General features: G+C 59.6%; 1 protein-coding gene across 11 annotated transcripts in view; it reads left to right on the top strand.

Moving 5' to 3' along the window:
- GAK (cyclin G associated kinase) overlaps positions 1–25,153 on the top strand; it is a 90,611-nt gene that overhangs the window by 29,068 nt on the left and 36,390 nt on the right. For 10 of the 11 annotated variants that reach the window (XM_055384268.1, XM_055384273.2, XM_055384271.2 and 7 more), the window contains 10 exons: positions 3,827–3,969; positions 9,800–9,925; positions 11,408–11,497; positions 13,992–14,127; positions 14,509–14,621; positions 17,098–17,188; positions 18,798–18,921; positions 23,731–23,780; positions 24,357–24,505; positions 25,001–25,123. In XM_055384268.1, coding sequence (XP_055240243.1) covers positions 3,827–3,969; positions 9,800–9,925; positions 11,408–11,497; positions 13,992–14,127; positions 14,509–14,621; positions 17,098–17,188; positions 18,798–18,921; positions 23,731–23,780; positions 24,357–24,505; positions 25,001–25,123 — 1,145 coding nt within the window. Of the gene's footprint in view, positions 1–3,826; positions 3,970–4,012; positions 4,060–9,799; positions 9,926–11,407; positions 11,498–13,991; positions 14,128–14,508; positions 14,622–17,097; positions 17,189–18,797; positions 18,922–23,730; positions 23,781–24,356; positions 24,506–25,000; positions 25,124–25,153 lie in introns of those variants that run through there. The other variant, XM_055384278.2, reaches the window with a different exon arrangement.

Genomic DNA, 25,153 nt, shown 5'->3' with positions numbered 1-25,153 from the left:
TATGTTGCCAGGCCGGTCTTGAACGCGTGAGCTCAAGCAACACCTGTAGCACTGGGATTACAGGTGTTGGTCCCTGTGCCTGGCTAAGTTTTATATTTTTTGTAGAGGTGGTGTCTTGCTGTGTTGCCCAGGCTGGTCTTGAACTCCTGGGCTCAGGTGATCCTCCCACCAAGGCCTCCTGAGGCGCTGGGATCGCTGGCGAGAGCACCCTGCTCAGGCCTCTTTCCACGTGGTGCGGTCGCTTCGTTCCATCCAGAAGGCTGCTTGGTTTTTCTGGTGTGGATGCATCACTGCGTCTTCTGTTTGAGGCTTGCGGGCTTCCTCCTGGAGCTGCAGCCTGCCTGCTGTGTGAGCCCTGCCCCACCCTCTGCCCAGCACACTTGGAGCAACTTGGATAAAGGCCAGACGGGGCTTCCTCTGGGTCTAGTGATGGATGTTTTGCTGATTATCTCCCTCGTTCGTCATTTCTGAGATCAGAAAGGCTTTGCGAGGGGTAAATCTTGGTTCTAGACATCCCGGCTTTGGAAGGCTTGAGCAGGACGGGTGTGAGAACTGAAGCTGCTCGGTGTCCAGTGCGTTCCCAGGATAGTGTGCATGAGGTAGTGGCGGGGACAGGACCGGGGCCAGCGGCTCATCGCTGACCCTGCGTGGGGTGGTGTGGGAAGGAGAGGGGCCAGGCCCAGCCCTTCAAGTCATAAATACACGAGGCAGACTAACGCACGCGCGCGCCAGCTCACTCCTGGGGACTGCCTGTCTGGAGCAGCATGTGCGGCTGAGAGCTGAGCTGCAGGGCTCTGTGGATGGCACAGCTGTGCCAGGGGAGAGTCGTGGCATCTCTGAGAAGCGGGAGGGATGTGGGCTCCCCCGTGCAGCTGCAGGTTCAGGGCTCACTGGAGGAGGCTTGGAGGTCGGGCTCCGGGGATGTGCCCGGTCCCTCCCGTGAGGCAACCCCTCCAATGTCCTCTGAGGGAAGAGCCACATACCCGTTCCCCACTCAGCCACATACAGAATTTTTACTTTTAAAAACCCTATGTATTCTCACTGAGAATGAGGCACTGAAACAGACCCGCCCATCCATGATGGCCAGCGTAGAGGGCAAGTCACCCCCACTCTGACTCTCCGGGCCTGGCCTCAGCCTCTCCCGGGCCTGTTCCTCTCTTTCTGAGCACCCCATTCCTCCTATGGGTGCCCCTCATTTTTCCTGAGAGCCCCCCTGTTTCTCCGAGGGTCAGCACAAAGCTTTTGAGGGAGTTGTGGTGAGGGCTGGGAGGGCTTTCATCTGGGGTTGAGGGCCAGGGCCGGCAGAGCTGGGGGACTGGGAGGGCCCCTCAGCTGGGTGCAGGTGGGGGCAGTGCTGGGCTGTGCTGGGGACATGCAGGTGGGTCCGGTCTGTGAGTCGATTCTAGTGTGGCCCAGCCTGAGCTGTGGCAGGTCCCGACCGGCTCTCACACCATGCCTTCATTGTCAGTGGAATTGAGTTGGCTGCACGCTCTGCTGTGTGCAGGCATCGGGGGCTCAGTGACTCACCAGACACAGCTGATCCATGCCCACGGCAGGTGGTTGGGTGGCTCGAAGAGCCAGGGAGAGAACGAGTCGCAGGAGAAGGGTGCACGTTTAGGTGGTGTGGGCAGAGTTGGTTCCTTGGGAGGTGAGCAGAAGGGGCGGTCTGGGAGGCATCCTGGCCGCAGAAGCAGCGTGTGAGGGTCCTGAGGCAGGGAGGAAGGGAGGCCGGTGTGGCTGGGAGCGCAAGCTCTGGCAGCGTGGGGGAGACCCTGAGTGTGGGTTCCGTGGGTGGTGGTGGTGCTGGCCTTGGCTCTGGGGCTGCAGGGGTCGTGGCCTTCAGGGGTGTGGAGTGGGATGAGCAGAGGGTGACGGTGGCTGCTCTGTAGAGAGCAGAGGCAGGAGCATGGGGCTGAAAAGACGGGGCACAAGATGCAGAGGCCCCAGGGATGATGCCACACATGGACTGTGGCCAGCTGAAGTGGGCAAGACCCAGGGTAAGATCAGGGTAGGAGCAGGATGGGTTGGGTCTGCACGTCTGTGGGGGCTGCATAGGGGTGCTGGGGTGACTGGCAGTGTGAATGCTTCGGTCCCCAGCAGGTCCTCAGCCCTGCGTGCCGCCCCGGCCCCACATCCCTGGTTTCCTGGTTGGGCCAGGGCTAGGGTGCCTGGAAGGTGCCAGCCATGGCAGGACGGGCTCCCTGGGGTGTGGGTCATGCACAGGCACTGAGACTGTTGTGAATGTGAGAATGATCATTTGTCATCTGAGGACACTAAGTGTTCACTTAGAGGTTTGAGCACCTGTGTATTTGTAGTCATTTCTCTTTGTATCCATGTTAATGACATGCCTGGCTCGGTTGCCAGGACACAGATGTGGTTCTCACGTTAACGGCTCGCCGGCTCGGCTGCTGGGATGCCAATGTGGTTCTCACGTTAATGGCTTGCCAGCTCGGCTGCTGGGACGCCAATGTAGTTCTCATGTTAATGGCACGCCGGCTCAACTGCTGGGATGCCGATGTGGTTCTCACGTTAACAACACGCCAGCTCGGCTGCTGGGATGCTGACGTGGTTGTTGCTTCGGTGACGCTTGGGCGTCTTGCCCCCTGGCCTCTGCTCTGTGTGTGACTTGACTGTGGGGCTGCTCCGGGCCCACCCCTGCCACTGGGTAGTGGTCCCACACACGGGGCTGAGGTGGGCATCCTCATACCTGCAGCCCTTTCTGCAGCAGCTAAAGGAAGGAAAGGCGGGAGCGGCACTCAGGGTGGGCTTAACTGGGACTGTGGCTGGAAAAGGCAGCGTGGCCCGGTGTGGTGGAGTCCGTAGTAACGTGGCCTGGGGTGTGGCGGAGTCCGTAGCATGGCCTGGGGCATGGCAGAGTTCAAAGTGTGGTGTGGCGTCTGTAATGTGGCCCAACGTGGCAGAGTCCGTGGCATGGCCTGGGGCGTGGCACAGTCCGAAGCGTGGCCTGGTTTGGCGGAGTCCGTAATGTGGCCTGGGGTGTGGCGGAGTCTGTAGCATGGCCTGGGGCGTGGCGGAGTCCGTAGTGTGGCCTGGGGCGTGGCGGAGTCCGTAGCATGGCATGGGGCATGGCGGAGTCCGTAGCATGGCATGGGGTGTGGCGGAGCCCGTAGCGTGGCCCGGCGTGGCGGAGCCCCTAGCGTGGCACGGCGTGGCAGAGTCTGTAACGTGGCCTGGGGCCAGGGAGGGCAGAGCACTGATCGCTCCACGGTGATGATGTTAACAGTAGAGTGGTGACTGCAAGTTATCCAGGTTCTTGGCGTTTTGAACAAACTGGACAGAACGCCCAGCGAAGCAAAGAACGAATGAAGCAACAAAAGAACGAAAGCGGGAATTCATTGAAAACAAAAGTACACTCCACAGTGTGGGGGTGGCCCAAGCAGCGGCTCAAGGGCCCGGATGCAGAATCTTCTCGGGTCCAAATACCCCCTAGAGGTTTCCCACTGGCCACTTTGTGCTCACCTCATGTAAACGAAGTGGTAGCCCGCCATCAGCATAATGGTTGCAGAAAGCAGCCAACCAGAAGGTCACACTCCTGTGCAAACATCTGATTGGTTACGAAAAGCAATCAGAAGACAGGGTGAAGTTACAGAGTTGCAAACGAAGAGGAGATCTGCAGTCAGGCAGTTTCCCATCTGCCAGGCAGAAAAGGTCAAAGGGAGTCACCTCTGGTCGTTTTGTTACTTAGGTGTGGAAAGTTAGGGTTTTCCTTTCCATTTAGTTCTGGGAAGTCCGCGTGAAACAGCCTTAGGTTCCCTGTCTCCGGACCCTGTTCTCCTACCTCCATGTGAGTTTCATTCTCTTTTAGGGCAGCTGGTGGAATTTTTGAAGAAAATGGAATCTCGAGGTCCCCTGTCGTGCGACACGGTTCTGAAGATCTTCTACCAGACATGCCGCGCCGTGCAGCACATGCACCGGCAGAAGCCGCCCATCATCCACAGGGACCTCAAGGTAGTGGCTCCCTCCACACGCGGCTGCCAAGGCCTCTGTGTGCGGGTCCCACTCGGTTAGGAGCCGCCCATCATCCACAGGGACCTCAAGGTAGCGGCTGCTGAGGCCTCTGTGTGCGGGTCCCGCTCGGTTAGGAGCCGCTCATGATCCACAGGGACCACAAGGTAGTGGCTCCCTCCACACGCGGTTCACAGCCTCTGTGGGGGGCTCCCGCTCAGTTAGGATGCGGGGGTGAGAGCAGGTGAGGCTGCACCATCTCACCTAGAAGATGCGCGTGAGCCTCTCAACAGTGGAAGCGGATCTTCCAGAAACGTTGCTTTTCCAGCCCTGAAGAAAATTAGCATCTGTCTCACAGGCCTTTGCCAACAGAGATCCCGGGATGGCCCCGCCTCCCTGCTGGGGGCCTTCACTCCCAGTGGGGGCTGCTCACAGCCTGGAGCTTCCGTCTGGAATTCCAGGTCCCCATGCTGGATGCTTGCTCACTCCAGTTTCCGTGGGGAGCTGTGGACGAGGGTGCCCGCCGGTGGTGTCAGTTCAGGACCCCATTCCTGCTCACCCCACGCTCCTTCCTCAGTCCCCCGGTGGTGTTGGCCCAGGCCCCCAACTCCTGCTCACCCAGTGCCCCTTCCTCGGCCCCTGGGCCGTCCTGGACCCCACAGTGCCTCCCTGGTTCGGCCTCTTGGAGCTGGGAGGAAGCCCGGCGCTCCTCTGCCTGGCCCTGTCTCAGGCGCTGGGGTTGGGGGCCGCACCCCTTACCTGCTCAGCTTGAGGGGAGCTCTTTGCACTTCCTGACTGTCCCCCCACTGCACCTCCCATTCCGTTCACGGGCAGACTCCCCTGCCCATCTCTCCTGTCACCACGGGTTTCTCCGAGGCGTGGCATCCCGGGGTTGGCATGATGTGGGCATGAGCCACTGGCTGCATGTAAAAGGGCCGCCTGCCCACCACACTACCACACAGATGCTTCTAGACTGGGGCTGGACTCGTGCTCCATCCCTGCCCACCACACCGCCGCACAGGTGGTTCTGGGCCGGGGCTGGGCCTGCGCTCCGTGCTGCCACCGGCACTGCGCGGTTTCCATGTGATGTGGCTGCTTCCCACAGCCCCACAGAGGACACTCCTGCCCCATGGGCTGTCCATGCCCTGAGCTGCCTGTGTTGATTTTGGCTGGCCTGGGGGGGAGTATAGTCTGATGGGTTGTGATTTTGCCTTTTCCTGATATTAATGAAGTTGAATGTTTGTTATAGTCATTCGGGTCTTGCTCTTCAGTAAACTTCCTTTTGTTTCTTGCCTTTTTAAAAGATTTTCCACTGGCTTGTGTGTTTGGTTCATTGGAGCAGCTTGTGTATTCTCGTAATCTGCTAAATGTCGCCTGTGCTGCCGGCATCTTCTGGTTTGTGGCCCAGTTTTCACTCCTGCTGTTGTGTTTTTTAAAAAACATAGGACTTTGTGAGGCTTCTCCGTTATCTGTGAAGCCTGTGCCTGGCCTGCCCATGGTGGCCCTCGTCCTCCGTGCTGAGGCTTTTGCTGAAGAGGTTTTTTGGGTTTTTTTTGTTTTTTGTTTTTTTGAGTCAGAGTCACTCTACAGCCCAGGCTGGAGTGCAGCGGCACTGACGGGGCTCACTGCTGCCTTGGCCGACTTGGCCCAGGTGATCTCCCACCTGAGCCTCCTGAGTAGCTGGGACCACAGGCGCACACCACGCCTGCCTAGTTTTTGTATTTTCAGTAGAAATGGGGTTTCACCATGTTGCCTAAGCTGGTCCGGAACTCCTGAGCTCGAGTGATCCACCCGCCTCAGCCTCTGAAAGTGCTGGGATTCCAGGTGTGAGCCACCGCTCCCAGGCTGCCGAAGTTTTAAAGCCTTATCACTCCCAGATACTTTTGTCCATGTCTCTGGGGGCGTGAGGACATTTCTGGTTTTTTTTTGTTTTTTTTTTTTTTTTTTTTAGGTGGAGTCTTGCTCTGTCGCCCAGGCTGGAGTGCAGTGGCGCGATCTCGGCTCATGCAGCCTCTGCCTCCTGGGTTCCAGCGATTCTCCTACCTCAGCCTCCCGAGTAGCTGGGATTACAGGCGTATGCCACCACGCCGGGCTAATTTTTGTACTTTTAGTAGAGACAGGGTTTCACCATGTTGTCTAGGCTGGTCTCGAACTCCTGACCTCAAGTCACCCTCCCGCCTCGGCCTCCCACAGTGCTGGGATTACAGGCGTGAGCCACCACGCCCGGCCAGGACATTTTTTATGTGGTTTTGACACCATTATCCGCAGTGAGGTGGGAGGAACCGAGCCTTGTCTCTCGCCCTCCTGTTCTCAGCCTTCCCTGGTTTTCCCAAAGTGTGGCTTCTCTCAGACCTCGCTAATCGGGAGCGGCGCCTCTGGCCACGGCTTGTGGAGGACGCCCTGTGCTGTCCTTGGCTCCCCGCCACTGCCCAGGCCGAGGGGACGAGGAGGCCAGTGAGGCCCCAGCCCCGTGGCGTCTCTTGTGGAGCATGGAGCTGTGTTTCAGATCCTGCTCCCAGCACCCACCCCAGCTGCTCCTCCAGCTGCTGAAATCTACCTGGCCTGTGTCCAGAGGTTTCATTCACCTAGAATTGACCTTGTGTGACCTGAGGTGGGAGCCGTATCCTTGTGTCTACCTGGCCCTGCACCCACTGCATCAGCTCATGTCTGCCCATGCAGCCACCTGGGCCCCGCCTCCTCTCCAGCATCTGCTTGTGGGTGCCTAGGAGGCCCCGGAGCCCCCCAGCTCTCCCCGTGTGCCCTAGGTGGGGGATCCAAGGCCGTGGCTCTCCTCGTGTGCCCCGGGTGGGAGGCCCAAGGCCGTGGCTCTCCATGTGTGCCCTGGGTGGGGGATCCAAGGCCGTGGCTCTCCCTGTGTGCCCTGGGTGGGGGATCCAAGGCCGTGGCTCTCCCCGTGTGCCCTGGGTGGGGGTGCCTAAGCCGTGGGCACCCATGCTGAGCTGTTCTTAACTGCACAGGCTCATTCCGCCTCAGCCTGCCTCAGCCCACCCAGGGCCAAGGCTCTGGCAGGCAGCTTCCCTCTGTGTTTCTCTGGTTAGGGCTGCCTTTTCTCTACTTGGCTGTACACCCCTACTTTATAGCACAGGTGTCTTCACGTAGATTTTGAAAATGGGTAAGTGTGGCCTTTTTCGTTTGTCCTCTGAACTCAGAGGGCCTAGAATGCCAGGGTGTAAGGTGGCCGACTGGACAGATGCCCCATGGCAGAAGCCTGTGGGCACCGCCATAGAGCCTGCTTCTGAGCCCCAGGCCCTTTCGCTCCCGTGGCCACTGCCGTGGAGCCTGCTCCTGAGCCATGCTCCAGGCCCTTTCACCCCTTCTCCTTCCTTTCCTCCCTCCCTCTCTTCCTTCTGTTTCTTCTTTCCTTGTATTTTACTTTTCTAAAAGTACGTTCTGCCCAGCACACAGGGTTGCTTTTGAGGGAAGCTTCTTCAAGGTTGCAAGCAAGACCCCTGGTTTCCAGAAACCCATGTGCCTGAGGCCCCGTTCTGATGGAAGGGGCTGCAAGGCTCCAGGAGGGGCCGGTCCTGCCCGTGGAAGGTGCTGTTTGCTGTCTGGGTGGTTCTTCCTGAGGAGTCTCTGAGTGGTGGATTTTCTCATGACACCGAGACCCTCCTGGTTCGCATTTTTGAAGTGTGATGGGTCGTGTAGCGGGGCTTGAGTGTGTATTTTAAGGAGAACTGAAACAGAAGGGTTGAATTGGTGAAGAATCCGTGTCTGTGAGCCAGGCCTGCACTTCACAGCACTGGCCTTGCTGCTGCTCCACAGCGGCGTGGCGGGATCCCAGGCCAGCCCTGCAGCCTGCGTGTGTTCACCTGTGGCCTCCGCCGTGGGAGTCTGGACGGCTGTTTGCGGAGGGGCAGGCAGCACACGTGGCCCCACTCACCTGCTCCGTGCGTCGTCCTGCTGTGCGCACAGCTTCGTCTCTGTTGGCTGTAGAATGGGAATGGGCACAAGCGAGGGGATGGGCACTCCTGGGCCTTCAGTGGCCGTGTGCCACTGCGTCTCCCCGCTGTGTGCCCTGCATCCGAGCCAGGGTCGCTGATCTTTTCTCTGGGCGTCCTGTGAGTGGAGCGTCGCCCCACGCTCTGCATCTGATTTTCTTGCTCAGCCCTGTGGTTCAGAGGCCCCAGTCCTGTGTGTGGCCCGCATCTCCTCGGGGGCCAGTGGTGGCCTTAGGCTTCACCGGGTTTCTCTGGTCGGCCGTGGGTGGCATGTGTGTCCGTTTCTTTCCCTTGTTTGTGGTGAGCCATCCTGTCTGCACCACGTGGACAGCCTGTTCAGCTTGCTGGTCCGCGGAGCAGGCGTCCTCTCTAGGACTGGGGTCTGCAGGGCACTGTGGTTGGAGAGCGTCTGCATCTAACCCTGGGCGTCCCCTTGCACTCTTGGATGCCACGGCTCTGCACTTTGCTGGCCTGGGGCATGGCGGGTGCTGCTCCCTCAGCCTGTCCTGGGTGCCCATGGCCTTAGTTTGCATTATTCTCCTGTCGATGAGGCTGGCTTATCAGAACTTGGGCTTCCTCTGGGAAAATGCCTGCCTTTCCTCGACTTGCCTTCCTCTCGCTGCCTGTGGGAGCCCGTACTGACCGCGTGTGTGCCGAGCACCTTCCATCTGTGGCTGGCGTGCTGCCCTCTCGGAGCCCCGCGCTGGCATTGTTCTTCCTCTCCAGAGGGACGCCTGTGCTGGCCATCCTGCCACGTCTGTGCTGTCTGTCTTGTTGAAGAAGCCGCTCCTTCCCTATCTCAGAAGGAGCTCCTCTGGGCCATCTTCCAAAAGATCTGTGGTTTGCCTTAATGTTGGGGCTGAGGCTTCCTTGATTGTGTGAGCTGGGGGCGAGGCTTTCTCCTTTTGTTACACATGGATGCCTGGCGCTGGCAGCTGTTTTGCCATGGCTCTGCCATGAAGATGGGTGTTGTGTGGGGCGTGAGCACTGTGGGGCTGAGTCACTGCGTTGCTGCCTTGTCACGCGTGCAGCCTCTGGCGTCCGTGGCTTCTCAGCAGCACTCGCTGGATTCTCTGTTTGGCCCGAGCTCCCATGCCCTGTTATCAGAGCTGCGCCAGAAGGTGTAATGTGGGCTTCACAATTGTGTGGCCCTTTCTGGTTCTTTGTGTCTCTGTATACTTTTTTTTTTTGGAGTCGGAGTCTTGCCCTGTCGCCCAGCGACACGTGCAGCGGCGTGATCCCAAGTTCAAGCGATTCTCCTGCCTCAGCCTCCCAAGTAGCTGGGACTACAGGCGCCCGCCACCACGCCTGGCTAATTTTTGTATTTTTTAGTAGAGACGAGGTTTTACCATGTTGGTCAGGCGTGTCTCGAACTCCTGACCTCAGGTGATCTGCCCGCCTTGGCCTCCCAAAGTGCTGGGATTACAGGCGTGAGCCACTGCGCCCGGCCTGTGAGCCCCATTGTTAACTGGATTATCTTTCTTTGATTTATGGGTGGTTTTTAATTTTCTGCTTTTTATTTTTCTGAATTACACATATTACATTTGATCAGAAGTAATTTAAGACATCTTTGAGGAAGGCTCATTTGCTGAACTCTGTGAAATCCGTCAGCCCCTCGGGGCCCGCTTCTCAGGCCGGCCCACCCGCCAGAGCCCCTCTGCCTAGGCCTGGAGCAGCCCCTGCACCCCGAGCTGCTGGTGCAGAGCTGGCTGTGTCTGCAGGTGTGAGGTGCTGCAGGCGCCCGGCAGCCGTGGCCCTGGGCGAGTGCTGTCTGCGAAGGGCCCTGGCTGTGTCTCACACCCGTTCGTTTTCCCTGAAGTCCCATCTCTGTCTACGCCAAGTTCACGGGGCTGTCTTGTGGAATTTTACAGGTTGAGAACTTGCTGCTTAGTAACCAAGGGACCATTAAGCTGTGTGACTTTGGCAGTGCCACGACCATCTCGCACTACCCTGACTACAGCTGGAGCGCCCAGAGGCGAGCCCTGGTGGAGGAAGAGGTGAGCTGAGCGGGGCCTATGCTGGGGGAAGCTGGCCCTTCCCACATTCCACGCCCTGAGTGCGGAGTGCTGTTTCCCGCTGGGGTGCTTTGAGTCTCGCTCTGTCACCAGGCTGGAGTGCAGTGGTGCAATCCCGGCTCACTGCAACCTCCGCCTCCTGGGTTCAAGCGATTCTTCTGCCTCTGCCTCCCGAGTAGCTGGGGTTACAGGCACGCACCACCACGCCCAGCTAATTTTTGTGTTTTTGGTAGGGACGGGGTTTCACCATGTTGGCCAGGATGGTCTCTATCTCTTGACGTCATTCGTGATCCACCCGCCTCGGCCTCCCAAAGTGCTGGGATTACAGGCGTGAGCAATGTAATAAACAGACTTTATTTTTTAGAGCAGTTGAACGTAACAGGAAGTGGAGCTGAAAACACAGGGTGGCACCATCCATGCCCTCTCACAGCCCGTCCTTCCTCTGAGCCCCTCACGTCCTTGGCTCTCCTCCGAAGCTTCTTTTCCCACAGAGGGCAGATAGATGCCATCTCTGCCCACACGTAGCCTGCTCTCACCCTATGTCTTGGAGCTGGAGGAGTTAACTTGCGCTCTCTGCACTTGGGCCTTCTTGCTCTTGTGTCTTGCATTGGTAGCTGACTGTCCCGGCCTCAGGCAGGTCATTCCTGGAAAGCAGGTCTTCGTGCTTTTCAGCATGAGTGGAGGGCGCTTTATCCTGCTTTCCGTAAGCTCTCATTTTCCCATTCCCTTTAAGAAATTGTGGCCTGCCCAAGGCCGTGCGCTGTCCTGCTGTATAAATGCAGAGCCCACTTGCCCCCTGCTCTCCTGTGAATGTGCAGCTGAGGGTGGGGTTTGTGTGTCTGCCGTGCACGGAGATTCACTGTCTCCTCACAGCTCTGCGGCCCCAGCCTCTGCCTCTCACAACATGTCTGCCATGCACGGAGATTCACTCTCTCCTCACAGCTCTGCGGCCCCAGCCTCTGCCTCTCGCAAGTGCCTCCGTATGTTTGTGAGGCTCTCCATTGTTAACCTTGAACCAGTCGGGTGAGCTTGGGTGGGCGGCTTCCTCCTCCCAGATACCCTCACGTACCCTGGGGTTCTGGGTGTCACAGAAGCTTCTCTGGGTGCGGCCACTCTGGAGCGGGGCCCTTGTGCCAGGTGAGACACCCTTCTCCTCAGCAAGCGGACTTGGTGCGCAGCAGGCCAATATGTGGGTGCTGACATGCCATGAAGCACGGGAGGCCGTAGGAGATTGAGGGAGGTGAATGACTCAGTCCTCATCGTAAGGAACGCGCTAAGGCCGAAGATGAGCGGCGGAGCTGGTGCATGGGGCCGACTGGCCTGAGGTCATCCCGGGGCATAGTGTGCGGGACAGGCTGCCCCTCAGTCTGCTGTGCATTTGGAAAGCTGCACGGAAGTGATGCAACATAAAAAATACTGTTTGTGGGATGCAACTTTTCCTTTGAAATGTTTGTATTTTTTCAGATCACGAGGAATACAACACCAATGTATAGAACGCCAGAAATCATAGACTTGTATTCCAACTTCCCGATCGGCGAGAAGCAGGATATCTGGGTGAGGTCTGGCGCCTCTCAGTGGCAGTGCCTGGCTCCGTGCACCCTACTTAACCTGAGGCAGCGTGGGCCGGGCACCTGCCACTCGGAACTGGCCTGCCTCCTCGGCCCCCTCTTCCCCTCCCGTCCCCTTTTCTTTTTCCTTTCCTTAAGAATCACTGTGGCTGCCACTGTTTTTTTGGGTTTTTTTGGAGACAGGGTCTTCCTCTGTCACCCAGGCTGGAGTGCAGTGGTGTGACCTCGGCTCAGGCTCACTGCAGCCTCCCGCCCCTGGGCTCAAGGGATCCTCCCACCTCAGCCTCCCGAGTAGCTGGGACCACAGGTGCTCACCACCATGCCCGGCTAATATTTTGTATTTTTGGTAGAAGGGGTGGTCTCACCATGTTGCCCAGGCCGGTCTCGAACTCCTGAGCTCAAGCGGTCCACCTGCCTCAGCCTCCCAAAGTGGTGCGATTACAGGCTTGAGCCACTGCGCCCTGCCCAACCTTGACTACTTCTAATAGGGATGAATCGAGTAGCAGTCGGGGGCGTCCTGTGCGGCTGGGTCTGCCTGAGGCTTCCCTCGGCCCCGTCCGTGGCTTGTTGTGCATCTGGCCCTGAGTGCCTTGACCCAGGAGTATCCCTGCCACACCCCAGCCTTGGTGTGCTCAGCTCCCCTGCTCAGAGCCAGGCCAGAGTGAGGGCTGAGCCTGATGGCTGGGGTGGTCTCCTGCGTCCTCCCTCTACCCTGCATCTCTCCAAGGCCATGTCCCCATTGACCGAGGGTGACCACGCGTGGAGGGTGTCCTGCCTTGTGGTTCTTTTGTCATCCCCTTACCCCGTCATTCAGCCACCAGGTGCGGCAGTTAGCCCTCCGTCGTGTATTTGCCTACGGACCGGGTCAGCCGCGCCATCAGCCACAGCACGTGGGCTGAAGGCTGAGACAGCATGTGGGGCTGCAGGCTGAGACAGTATGTGGGCTGTAGGCTGAGGCCCTGTGTCCCTTGAGGAGTGTGGAAGGATGCGGCCACATGCGTGGTCATTGCCTGTGTTCTTGGCCCGCCCCGGTGACTGGTCCTCTGCACATCCCGCACGAGGACACTCCTGGCCGGCTCTTGCTTGGCATGGGGTCCCGGTGTGAGCTCTTACTCTTGGCTGGATAAGATCCTGACGCCGAAGTAATTACCAGTCCCTTCTCTGGGCTCACATATTGGGTGATTGACGAGAAGTCGCTGATTGTTCAAGGCCAGTTCTGCGAAAATCCTGAGCAGACTGAGGAGGCTGCTTCCTGCAGCTTCTGCCCCGTGCCCTACACCCTGCATACGGGGTCAGTTCTGAAAAGTGGGGCTCTGCTGTTGCCAAGGACAGGACAGGCGCCTTGCCCCTCGCATAGCACACAGCAGGGTCTGTGCTGGTCCCACCAGCTCATAGATCTTCAGTGCATGAGTGTGGGAACCCCGGAATTTTGAAAGGAACCTTATTTATTTATTTATTTATTTATTTGAGACAGAGTCTCGCTTTGTTGCTAGGCTGGAGTGCAGTGGCACGAGCTCGGCTCACTGCAACCTCTGCCTCCCGGGTTCAAGCAGTTCTCTGCCTCAGCCTCCTGAGTAGCTGGGACTACAGGCATGCACCACCACGCCCGGCTAATTTTTGTATTTTTAGTAGAGACGGGATTTCACCATGTTGGCCAGGCTGGTCTTGAACTCCTAACCTTGTCATCCACCCGCCTCGGCCTCCCAAAGTGCTGGGGTTACAGGCGTGAGCCACCGCGCCCGGCCTGAACGGAACTTTTTAATCTTAAGAGCCTGGAGTCCATTTAACACTGTCACCTGGACAGTTCTTTGCGGTGAATAGAGGTGGAGCATCCAGGCCTCCCCGTGCCGTGGGAAGCACTGCCGCCAGCTCCGCACAGTCGAGTGATGTTTGTGTAACCACCGACTGTACCCCTAGGATCCCCAAGGAAGGAGCCACCCCTCGGCCAGTCACCATGTCTGCAGTGCTCCTCTCACGCCCTTGTCCCCTTGGGCTCGGGCATCACCCCTGCTCTCCCCTCAGACCCGGGAGTCACCCCTGCACTCCCCGCAGGCCCAGGAGTCACACCTGCGCTCCCCACGGCTCCGACGTCACCCCTGCATTCCCCGCAGGCCTGGGTGTCACCCCTGGGTGTCACCCCTGCACTCCCCACAGGCCCAGGCGTCACCCCTGCGCTCCCCACGGCCCCAACCTCACCCCTGCGTTACCCGCAGGCCCCGGCGTCACCCCTGTGCTCCCCGCAGCCCGGGTGTCACCCCTGTTCTTCCCGCAGGCCCCAGTGTCACCCCTGCATTCCCCATGTTCCCGATATCACCCCTGTGTTCCCTGTAGGTCCCGGTGTCACCCCTGCGCTCCCCACGGCCCCGATGTCACCCCTGCGTTCCCCGTGGGCCTGGGCGTCACCCCTGCGTTCCCCGTGGGCCTAGGCATCACCCCTGCTCTCCCCACGGGCCTAGGCATCACCCCTGCTCTCCCCGCAGGCCCTGGGCTGCATCTTGTACCTGCTGTGCTTCCGGCAGCACCCTTTTGAGGATGGAGCGAAACTTCGAATAGTCAATGGGAAGTACTCGATCCCCCCGCACGACACGCAGTACACGGTCTTCCACAGCCTCATCCGTAAGTCCCGCTGGAATGCGTGCGTGGGGCAGGACACTGGAGCACAGACCCCGCGTGGCTCTGGAGACCCCGCTCCGCTTGGGGCACTGCTCACCTGGCCCCACTCTCGCCCGTCACCATCGTTTTGACAACATCCCTAGGGGGGGTTTCCAGAGAGCTCCCCTGCCGCCCACCCCGCTGGTGAATTTGCGGTGCTCTGAGTGGTGATTTTTGATCATTTTGTTCGGTTTTTGTTCTTCCCTTTGCCGCTCCCTTCTTGCTTCTGATGTCACTGATGTGTGTAGAGGGAGTGGCCTGTGGTGGTCTGTGACCTCTGCCAGTGCAGGGGTGCTGACCCGCCTGGGGAACCGTGGGGCCAAGCGCGCTGTGCTTCTGCTGCAGGCGCCATGCTGCAGGTGAACCCGGAGGAGCGGCTGTCCATCGCCGAGGTGGTGCACCAGCTGCAGGAGATCGCGGCCGCCCGCAACGTGAACCCCAAGTCTCCCATCACAGAGGTGAGGGAGGCACACGTGAGCCCCAAATCCCCCCACAGAGAGGAGGGTGGCATGTGGCTGTGCCGCTTCGTCCGGACCCTGCACCCTGGGGGTCTCTGCCCACTTCAGTGTGGAGCCACAAGCTCTTGAGGGCCCTGGGCTCCTGCAGGAGCAGGGGCACCACTGCAGCCCAGGGCCGAGACCCCGGGGGCATGCTGGGACCATTGCCAAGGTCTTCACGCTCTGCACGCGCTCCTCTGGCCTCCTTGAGGTTTGCGGGCGCCTTTCTAGGTTTTTCCCCTGACAGGACAGCATGAATTGCTCCTGTGTCTTTGTTTCTGGGGTCTGGTGTCCAAGCCAGGTCAGCCGGCCCTCAGCTCTGGGCATCCTGGGGTGTCCTGAGTTGTTCCTGCGTCTGTGTTTCTGATCCTCAGCTCAGCTCTGGGCGTCCTGGTTGCAATTGTGTCAGGGCTGGGCCTGGCCAGGGTCCACTCCCAGGCACCGGTGGCTGCTGGCAGCATCAGGGCCTGGGGGCTGGGAGACTGAGGCCCACAGGGCCGCGTGCTTTGTGGAAGTGTGAGGCCTGGGAGGGAGCAGCACGTGTTGGCTGGAAGATGCTTTCCTCAAAGTCTTTTCTGACGCAGCTGTGGACAGGGTGCAGCATTTCCATCACCAGATCCTCGAGGCAGAGCAGACACGCGGCCCGGCCCTCACCCACGGGGAGCAGGGAGGCCTCTGGGCATCGCAGCTCAGGGCCCAGTCAGGACACGCAGGGCCCCTCTGCAGATCTCACAGGAGTCTGTGTCCAAGGACCCAGGACTCTTGGCTCCTGCATTTTGTCCCCTTTTCAGCCCTTGGGTTGTTTCCGCTCCCTGGTAGCTGGAAGCTGGAACTTCCAGGGGCCACTGCAGTGGAGCTGACCCAGGCGGTGGGTGTGGAGAGTGGGGAGAGAAGGTCAGAGCTGCTGCCCGGAGTCCCTGTCTGAGGACAGGACCCTGTGGGACGAGGAAGGTTTGGGCTGTGTGGAGGGTTTGCAGTTCCTTGGGGGCCGCATGGGTACAGAGACCTGGGAGCAGGGGAGTGCTGGGAAGCCCAGTGCAGACGGGGAGAGGCTGTGGTGCCCCTCTCTGGCGGCCATCATGGTGGGTGCACCAGCAGAGGGAGCCCTGATGCTGGGTGCGGGAAGCATTTTGAGGTGTGGGGCGCTCTGAGGCGGGAGAGTTGATGTCACTGGTGGCTTCTCAGCAAGCTTCCCTGGGGCTGTCAGAGAGCGGCAGGAAGGGATCACTCCTGGGCCGCCACGCTCTTTAGCAGCCTGGGCCTCCTGTCCCCCTCGCTTGGTGGCTCTTTACAGAAAATGCCTGCCCACTCCCCCGGAGGTCACAGAGGACAGTGGGCTCGCAGGGAGGTGTGGGCCTCTTGCTTTGTCGCGTGCGCTGGAGGGATTCTTGATGGGGCGGGAGGAGGTGCTGCTGGGCAGATGGGCAGAATCAGGCCCCTAGTGATGGGGCGGGGCCCTCAGTGCTTCTCATCTGAGTGCTTCTAGGCCGGGACCCCGTGGGGACAGACGTTAGACCCCTGCTTAAGCCAACCGACTCCCCCAGAAAACACAGCCCATGATGGAGCTGAGTTCACAGTGAAATAAAATACTGCCCCCAGGAGGTAGTGAGCCTTACAGGGTGGCCCCCAGAACCCAGGAGCTGAAGTGATGGAACGTCCTGGGACAGACAGGCCATGTGTCTGCTTAATATGGTTGGGCATGCAAGGTGGAGGCTGCAGTGAGCCCAGATCATGCCACTGCACTCCAGCCTGGGAGACAGAGTGAGACCCCGTTTCAAAAAAAAAAAAAAAAGGCTGGGTGCAGTGGCTCACGCCTGTAATCCTAGCACTTTGGGAAGCCGAGGCAGGCGAATTGCCTCAGCTCAGGAGTTCAAGACCAGCCTGGGCAACGTGGTGAAACCCCATCTCTACTAAAATACAAAACAAATTAGCCAGGCATGGTGGCGCATGCCTGTAGTCCCAGCTACTCTGGGAGGCTGAGGCAGGAGAATTGCTTGAACTCATGAGGCAGAGGTTGTGGTGAGCTGATATCGTGCCACAGCCCTCCAGCACTGCAGCCTGGGTCACAGAGCAAGACTCTGTCTCTACCAAAAAAAAAGAAAAAAAAAAAAAAAGTTGGTTGGACAGACTGGGAAGAGAGAGAAAAGGAAAAGGAACAGAAGCTGCAGCCCAAGAGTCTGAAAAGCTGGGCTGGAGTGCTGAGCACCTGCAACGGCCCCAAGCGAGGCAGGCCGCGGGGTGAGGGGTTGAGGGCTGCGTGCGTTTGTTGAGTTCCAGCTGATGCTTCAGCCTGTGGGAAGTTCCTCCCTTGCACTGTGTCATAGATCAGGGGGCAGAAGGATGGGCTCTGAGGGCATCCATGCCGTACCTCTCCCCGACGTGGGCAGGCATGAGTTGTCAGTTTAGAGAACTGACCTCTGCATTTTCATTGTCACAGCTCCTGGAGCAGAATGGAGGCTACGGGAGCGCCACACTGTCCCGAGGGCCACCCCCTCCCGTGGGCCCCGCTGGCAGTGGCTACAGTGGAGGTGAGTGCCCTGTCCTGTGCCCGCCACCTGTCCCTCGCTCCTGCTGCGCCCCGGGCACCCGCAGCACATTGGGATGGCGTCTGGGGTCCTTCTCTCCCGGGGCCTCCTCTCCCACCAGAGATGACTGTGAGGTCAGGGTCCCTGAGCACACCCTCAGGTTCGGCAGTTCACTGGGCTCACAGAGCTCAGCAAAGCTGGTGTCTTGGTGCAGGTCAGGAGGGGGCCAGGATTTGGACTAAAGCCAGCCAAGGGAAGAGGCTCCAGGGCAGGGCCCGGGAGACCGGGCCCGAGTGACCAGGCGGCCTCGCTCAGGGGTTGTGTGGGAGGCAGCCTGCGCCGTGGCCAAGACCCCAGCATAGATCACATTGTTGTGTCTGGCACAGCCCAAGGCCCCAGGGAAACAGACACCCCTTTTGGGGATGGAGGGGGCATCCCAGGTTCCTTCCCAGGAGCTGGGAATGAAGGGCCAGGCCTGCTGTGGGCAAGGTGAACCATTTACTACAGTAGCGACCCTGAGGCCAGGGGGCAGGAGCAGGCATTGGACAGTGGAGGGCGGTGGGGGAAGACAGTTCTGCTGCTAGTGTGAGGTGGCCCCTTCTGCCGCATGAGGAGTGGGCACCTGTGATGGGCCTGGGTGTCCCTGGAGGGCCCTCAGCTGGTGAGGAGTGGAGAGGGCCCTGGAGACAGACGCTGCATGCTCTTGGAACTCCGTGCCGGGAGTGTTCCAGAAGGTTCCGGGTGAGCCGTCGACATGGCCCTGACAGGCAGCGGCTGGGTATGCAGCTCTGCATGGCCCTGACCCCTCCTGACCTCACCCCGCATCCCCACTGCGGTGTGGGAGGTTTCGCCTGGGTCCTTCAGCTCCGCTTCCCAGGGAGGAGCTCAGCTCCATGTCTGGGGCACCCCGGTCCGTGCAGTGTGGGTCCCACAGATGCAGGTGTAGTGGCTGGCTGGGTCTCTGCTGGCTGGAGGAAGGGTGAGTCCTCAAGCTGCTGGGTTCTGCAGTGCCCCCATCTGCTCGGTGCTGCCTGGGCCTCGGTCTCCTGTCTGCGTGAGGGACTTTGGCCAGGTGTTTTTTTTTAACACCACTTGTGCCACCAAAGCCGCCTGTGAAGACCTCACTCGCAGGACCCACCAGGCCAGGGGCCACCACTCTGCCTTCACGTCCAGGGTGATGGTGGCCTGAAGCTGTGGCCGTGAGGCTGGACTATCCCCACAGACAGAGTCCCAGCCCCAGCTGTGCTGAGGCGGCCACATAGCCCTTCCGCACCCAGATTGACCATTTCCTGGGTCTCTGGAAAGGCTGAGGACAGGGTAGACCTGCCAGTGCTGAGGCCTGGCTTGCCGCTGGGTACATGTGGGTCGGGGGTCTGGCCATACCACCCGCTCCCTGCTCCTGCTGCCTGGGCCCAGCCAGCAACCTGCACCTGGGGAGGTGGGACCGAGCGCCTGGGGAGGTGGGACCAAGCACCTGGGGCCTGGGCCCAGCCAGCAACCCGCACCTGGGGAGGTGGGACCGAGCACCTGGGGCCTGGGCCCAGCCAGCAACCCGCACCTGGGGAGGTGGGACCGAGCACCTGGGGCCTGCTGAGACTGTGTCTCCCTGCAGGCCTGGCCCTGGCGGAGTACGACCAGCCCTATGGCGGCTTCCTGGACATTCTGCGGGGTGGGACAGAGCGGCTCTTCACCAACCTCAAGGACACCTCCTCCAAGGTCATCCAGTCCGTCGCTAAGTGAGTGTGAGGCTCCAGAGCCCTGGAGCTGCCGCACGCTCGTTCCAGGCTGCAGCCCCGGCCATTGCTTCCTGGCCGCGGTGGAACAGCTGGTCATCAGGCCCCACAGGGGCCCCTGAGGCAGTGGGACAGCATCACCCGCTTCTCCCAGGGAGTCAGAATGAGCCCAGCATCCCGCAGAGCCGGGCAGATCCCTTTCCTTTCATTGCCTGGGGGGCAAGGCCCTGCCGGGGGGATGCCTGGGCCCGCCCCTCCCTTGCTGCGATGACGCCCCTCACTCTGGGGCGTTCCTGGGTTGTTTCCGGGACTCTTTGTGTAAATTGGGTGAAACCTCGGTGGTGGCGCCTCACTGAGCCAGTCCTTGAGTTAAAGCCCTAGTTACTCAGACTTAGACCAGGTGAGTCCCAGCCTGTGGTGGGAGAAAGTCTCCCTCTGGGTGGGCTGTCCAAGGGCGCGTCTGTGCGGGGGTGGCCCTGACATCGGCCCACAGGCCCGGCAGCCTCTGCTCACGGAGCACTGGGAATGTTCCAGAGTGCGGCCCCTCTGCGTTGCGGGGTCCATGCGCTGGCTCTTCTGAGGAGCTGGACGCCCAGGAGCACACTGACTGCTCATCTGGCCCTGCAGTCGCACCAGCCCAAGGGCGTCGGCTATGTCAGGAAACAGCCTAGGAGCTGGGCTGGACTGGTGCCCGTGATGCAGGAACTGCGGCCTCTGGTGGGCCCACGTTCCTTCCACAGCTGGCGACACCTTCGGGCTTTTTCCTGTGTTTTTTGTTCTGTGCTGTGATCACTGTTTTGTGTCCCCAGCACCAGGTAGACGTGTGTGCACTTGTGCCTGCGTGTACTGCAGCGTCTGCACGTGAGCGTGGGTGCATGTGTCTTTGAGCATGTGTGCATGTGAGGGAATGGGTGTGTTAACATGCATATGTGTGAACATGTGTGCATGTGTGTGTAAATGCTGGTGTGAGCATGTGCATAGGCGTGTGTGATTGCTGGTGTGAGCATGTGTGCTGGTGCTTGTGAGTCCTTGTGCTTGTGAATCCTTGTGTGAGCAGAGTGCTCGTATTGAGTGCGTGCAGGCACGTGTATGAGCACATGTGCATGTTGGAGCATGTATGCGTGTGTGCATGTGTACGCATGTGTAGGAGTGCCTGTGAGTGCGTGTGAGCTGCGTACATGTGTACGCATGCGTAGGAGTGTCTGTGAGTGTGCGTGAGCTGCGTGCATGTGTACACACGCATGCAAGTGCCTGTGTGTGAGCCACATGCATGTGTACGCATGCACACAAGTGCCTGTGAGCGCACGTGAGCTGCATGCATGTGTACGCATGTGTGAGTGCCTGTGTGTGAGCCACGTGCGTGTGTATACAAGCATAGGCGTGCCTGTGTGCGTGAGCTGCGTGCATGTGTATGCATGCATGCGAGTGCCTGTGAGTGCATGTGAGCCGCATACATGTGTGCACATGCGCGCGAGTGCCTGTGTGTGAGCTGTGTGCACGTGTATGCATGCATAGGAGTGCCAGTGAGCATGAGCCGCGTGCATGTGTACACGTGTGAGTGCATGTGAGCTGCGTGCATGTGTAAGCGTGTGTAGGAGTGTTGCGTGAGTGCCTGTGTGTGTGAGCTGTGTGCCTGTGAGTGCGAGCCATGTGCATGTGTAAGTGTGTGCAGGAGTGTTGTGTGAGTGCCCGTGTGTGTGAGCTGTGTGCCTCTGTGTGTGCTGCACGTTTGGCTGTGTGGTTCCATTACCTGTGTGCCTTGTCCTTGTGCAACCTTTTGTGGAGAGGAACCTGTTCTTAGTGGGCCTGCATATCCCCAGAGCAGGACGTGAGCCCATTTGCACCTCTGGGCACCTCCTCTGTGACGCTTCCTGCCTGAGTTGTGGCTGACAGAAGATCAGAGGCAGCTCCGTCTGTCTGGTGCCAGCGCACCGCCCATTGGGCCCAGGGCTGTGGCTCCTGCAGGGTCCTGACAGGTGGCACTGCGTGTGGAGCGTCAGCAGGGCTAGCCATGGACCCAGGGGGGTGAGAGACTCTCCAGCGTCATCTTGGTGAGAGTGATGTTGGGATCAGAGTGAAAACAAGACAGAGAGGATGCGGCAGCAAAGCCATAAGTGAAAGTCACTAGGAACAGTCACTTTCGGCGTCAGTGAAAATGGTCTCCATGGCCACAGCACATTGTGGGGACCGGCAGAGTGGAGTCAGCAGAGGGAGGAGGCGTATGGGGCGTTCAGGGAGCCGGGCACAGCTCCAGGGTCCTCCCTGGGGGACTCCAGGCCAGCAGCTGTGGGGATGGTGGGAGCTGCTGTCTGCTGGAAGCCTAAGGCTGCAGGGGCTGGTCCTAGAAATGGCTCTGCTGGGACCCATGGGTTCCAGGCCCTAGGAGGACGCAGTTTGGCTTGAGCAGGCGCTGCTTGCATGGCACTCAGGCACAGCCAGCTGCTGCTTGTTAGAGGTTGGTGGGAACCCTCCTGACACACCCAGGTTCCAGCTGAGGGCAGCCCTGCTGTTTTGATCTGCCTTCTGTTCACATCACGTGCTTGAGGCAGATGAAGCTGCATAAACTTGTGTTTGTAAAGTTGACTTAGAAGCAACAGTGAGTTCTGGCTGGGCCTGGAGGCTCAAAAGATGGCTGGGCATGGTGGCTTGTGTAATCCCAGCACTTCGGGGGGCCGAGGAGGGAGGATCACTTGAAGATTGAGATGATCCTGGACAACACAACAACACAGCAAGACCCTGTCTCTACAAAAATAAAAAATTAGCTGGGCGAGGTGGCGTGCACCTGTGGTCCCAGCTACACTGGGGGCTGAGGTGGGAGGATCGCTTGAGCCCAGGAGGTTGAGGCTTCAATGAGCTGTGATTGTGCCACTGCACTCTGGCCTGGAGTGAGCAAGACCCTGCCTCAATTTAAAAAATGAAAAAAAAAAAAGGACAGTGAATTCATTTGTGTTTCTGGCTCTCCCCACGGACAAGCCCAGGAGTCAGGACCTGGGTGGCCGTGAGCCCCTGGCTGCCCTGGTGCTTGCTGTTCTGAAGCCAGGGCCTTGGGGCCTGAGCCCTGTGTCTGGGCCCTGGTTTCTGTCCTGTCAGCGTCCGGTGCAGCCCTAGCACACACACACCTGTGGTACACGTGCCTGAGGCCTACACAGCCAGGTCCATGGGGCCCCCACAGGGCTGCTGGGGTGGGTGAGATGTGCGTGGATCCTGTGGCACTCAGTGCCCACCTTTGCTTAAGGCGTGTCAGCTTGCTGTGCTTGCCGCTGCGTGCCGTGGTACAGGAGCAGTGGGGGTTTCACCATGTTGGTCAGGCTGGTCTCAAACTCCCAACCTCAGGTGATCTCTCTGACTCGGCCTCCCAAAGTGCTGAGATTACAGGCATGAGCCACCGCACCTGGCCCCTATTTTTGTTTTTCTGCTGGTGATTAGATTATAGGTCCAGTAGCCATGCTTTGCATGGCTTGTTTGTCTCTTGCTGCAAAAGTGGCCAAGCGTCAGGCTCACCGTGCCTCCCCGTCTTCCCTTGCTGCTTTGGAAGACCCACATCCTAAGTCAGCACCTGCTCGGCGGGTTTAGACCCCTTTTAAAACGTTTGAACGCACAGAAGACCCACATCGTAAGTCAGCACCTGCTCGACGGATTTAGACCCCTTTTCAAACGTTTGAACGCACGGAAGACCCACATCCTAAGTCAGCACCTGCTCGGCGGGTTTAGACGGCTTTTAAAACGTTTCAACGCACGGAAGACCCACATCCTAAGTCAGCACCTGCTCGGCGGGTTTAGACGCCTTTTAAAACGTTTGAACGCACGGAAGACCCGCATCCTATGTCAGCGCCTGCTCGGCGGGTTTAGACCCCTTTTAAAATGTTTCAACGCACGGAAGACCCGCATCCTAAGTCAGCACCTGCTCTGCGGGTTTAGACGGCTTTTAAAACGTTTGAACGCACAGTCACTTTCAGGCGATGGTTCGGTCATGTGTATTTGGGTCATTCATCTCTCTGGACCTTTATCCAGGCTTTCCTCTGATGGGGACAGCCCCTCTGTGATGTGCCTAGCTGAGGTTGCTCCTAGCCCAGCCTTTCTGGTCCCCGCAGCCTCCGGCCTGCTCTGTCCTGGGAGGGAGGCTCCCTTCTGCTCCTTCCCTCACAAGAACAGCTTGGCCATTCTTGCACAGCTGCTGCTGCCAGTGAATTGTGGGATAAACCTGTCAGGGTCCTTGCAGAGTTATTGAGGGTTTTGATCTCTGTGTTACCGATTCCGTGGACCCAGTGTTGGGGGCAGTTGGTTTGTAGAGAGTTGGCTGTGGCCACAGCAGGGGGCTTCTAGGCACTCAGGGCAGGGGGCCGTCTCTGCCTCCAGCAGCGTCTGCTGGAGTCCCACTGCTGCAACCACCAGGCCTGGGCAGCGCGTGGAGCCTGGCATGACCCGTGACCATCGTCCAAGCCACCCCTGCTCTCCGGCCCTCCCCTTCCACCGGTGTTGCCTTCCATCTCCCAGCCCACTCCTGGGCCGTGCCTCCCTGGAGAGTGCGGGGGAAGGGGCAGTCAGACAGCGGATGTCTCTCCTGTCTCACCCATGCCTCCACCACCTGCAGGCTGTCATTTCCATCCATTTCTGATGCAGGGGTCAGCGCCACAGCACGCACACAGCCGGGAAGCTGCTCACACGCCTGTGCACACACACGTTCCTCCTGGGATGCGGCCTCTACAGTGAGAGCCCCACGGCTTCTCCAGGCCTCGGGCTCTGGCTTAAGCCCTGTGAGCTAACTGCGGAGTGTTTCTTGTCATAACCAAGTTCTCTTCTTTTTAATTCCAGTTATGCAAAGGGTGACCTGGACATATCTTACATCACATCCAGAATTGCGGGTATGTGTGCCACATGAGGCTGTGGGACGCGCCCCGGCCCTTCCCTGTGTGCCCAGTGAGTCCCTGTTGCGTGTCAGGGCACACAGGTGCCTCTGCTCCAGCCTCCTCTGCGGCCACGGACTCACAGGGGTGACCTGGGGCCCCTTGGCAGGCAGGCGGCCTGTGCCCAGCACCTCCAGGCGCAGCAGTGGACAGGGTCAGCGCCAGCCTGGCCTCCCATGGCTCCCTGAGGTCATGCCAGGAACAACGCAAGGCTGTGTCCGTGGAAAACCAGGGCTTCTGTGCACCAGGCATCCCAGTCACTCATCCCGACACCTGGAGACAGGGCAGGTGTCAGAAAGCTGTCTCAGGAAGTCCCAGCCACCGGCTGGTGGGCGTGTGGCTGGGTCCATGCTCCTAGGTCCACCCAGGCTGGGAGTCCGCGGAGGGTGAGGGGGCCGGCTGTGTGGGCAGTGGCTGGTGGAGCCTGCCGGAGGCTGCGCTTGCCCGGGGGCATCAGGAGCAGCGAGGCCGCAGCAGCAGCCTGGCCACGAGGTGCGCATCTCCCAGGTGCTGACGCAGTTCTGTTTGTTTCAGTGATGTCATTCCCAGCAGAAGGTGTGGAGTCAGCGCTCAAAAACAACATCGAAGATGTGCGGTTGTTCCTGGACTCCAAGCACCCAGGGCACTATGCCGTCTACAACCTGTCCCCGAGGACCTACCGGCCCTCCAGGTTCCACAACCGGGTGTGTGGCCACAGGCTTTGTCTTGGTGCCACTCTGGAGCTTCCTTCTGCTCCAGTGCAGGGGCGTAGCTGAGGGCTTTGGCCAGGGTGGGGCTGTGATGGGGGCGGCCGGAGGTCTCCTGAGGGGCTGCAGAGCGTGGGGCAGGAGGGAGCGAGGTGGGGTCTCTGTTGCTCTGAGGATGCCGCTTGACGGGAACCCTGGAGGCCCCAGCTCCTCACTGCTTCCCACCAGCCAGAGGGTGCTCGAGGCCGAGGCATTCCTTCCAGACACGACACTTGTCAGTATGCAAAGGGACCCAAAGCCCAGGAACAGCTGACTGAGCTCTGTCTGCAAGGCCAGTGGCAGCCCTGGTGCTCAGGTCTCGCACAGGTGGACGCCTGTTCATGACACCAGCTGGCGGAGGCCCCCGCACTGCAGGCAGGCTGTCCCTCCTAGCTGACCAAGGCTGGGGCGGGGCTCCTCTGCCGTCCATGCCACTGTGCCCTGTCCCCACAGGTCTCTGAGTGTGGCTGGGCAGCGCGGCGGGCCCCGCACCTGCACACCCTGTACAACATCTGCAGGAACATGCACGCCTGGCTGCGGCAGGACCATAAGAACGTCTGCGTCGTGCACTGCATGGTGAGCTTGAGGGCCGTGCACTGGCGCCGT

This window comes from Gorilla gorilla, chromosome 3, assembly GCF_029281585.2.
Source record: "Gorilla gorilla gorilla isolate KB3781 chromosome 3, NHGRI_mGorGor1-v2.1_pri, whole genome shotgun sequence".
In the NCBI taxonomy this organism is placed as follows: Eukaryota; Metazoa; Chordata; class Mammalia; order Primates; family Hominidae; genus Gorilla; species Gorilla gorilla.
The sequence above is the reverse complement of the archived record's forward strand: the minus strand, read 5'-3'. Positions and strand labels throughout refer to the sequence as shown.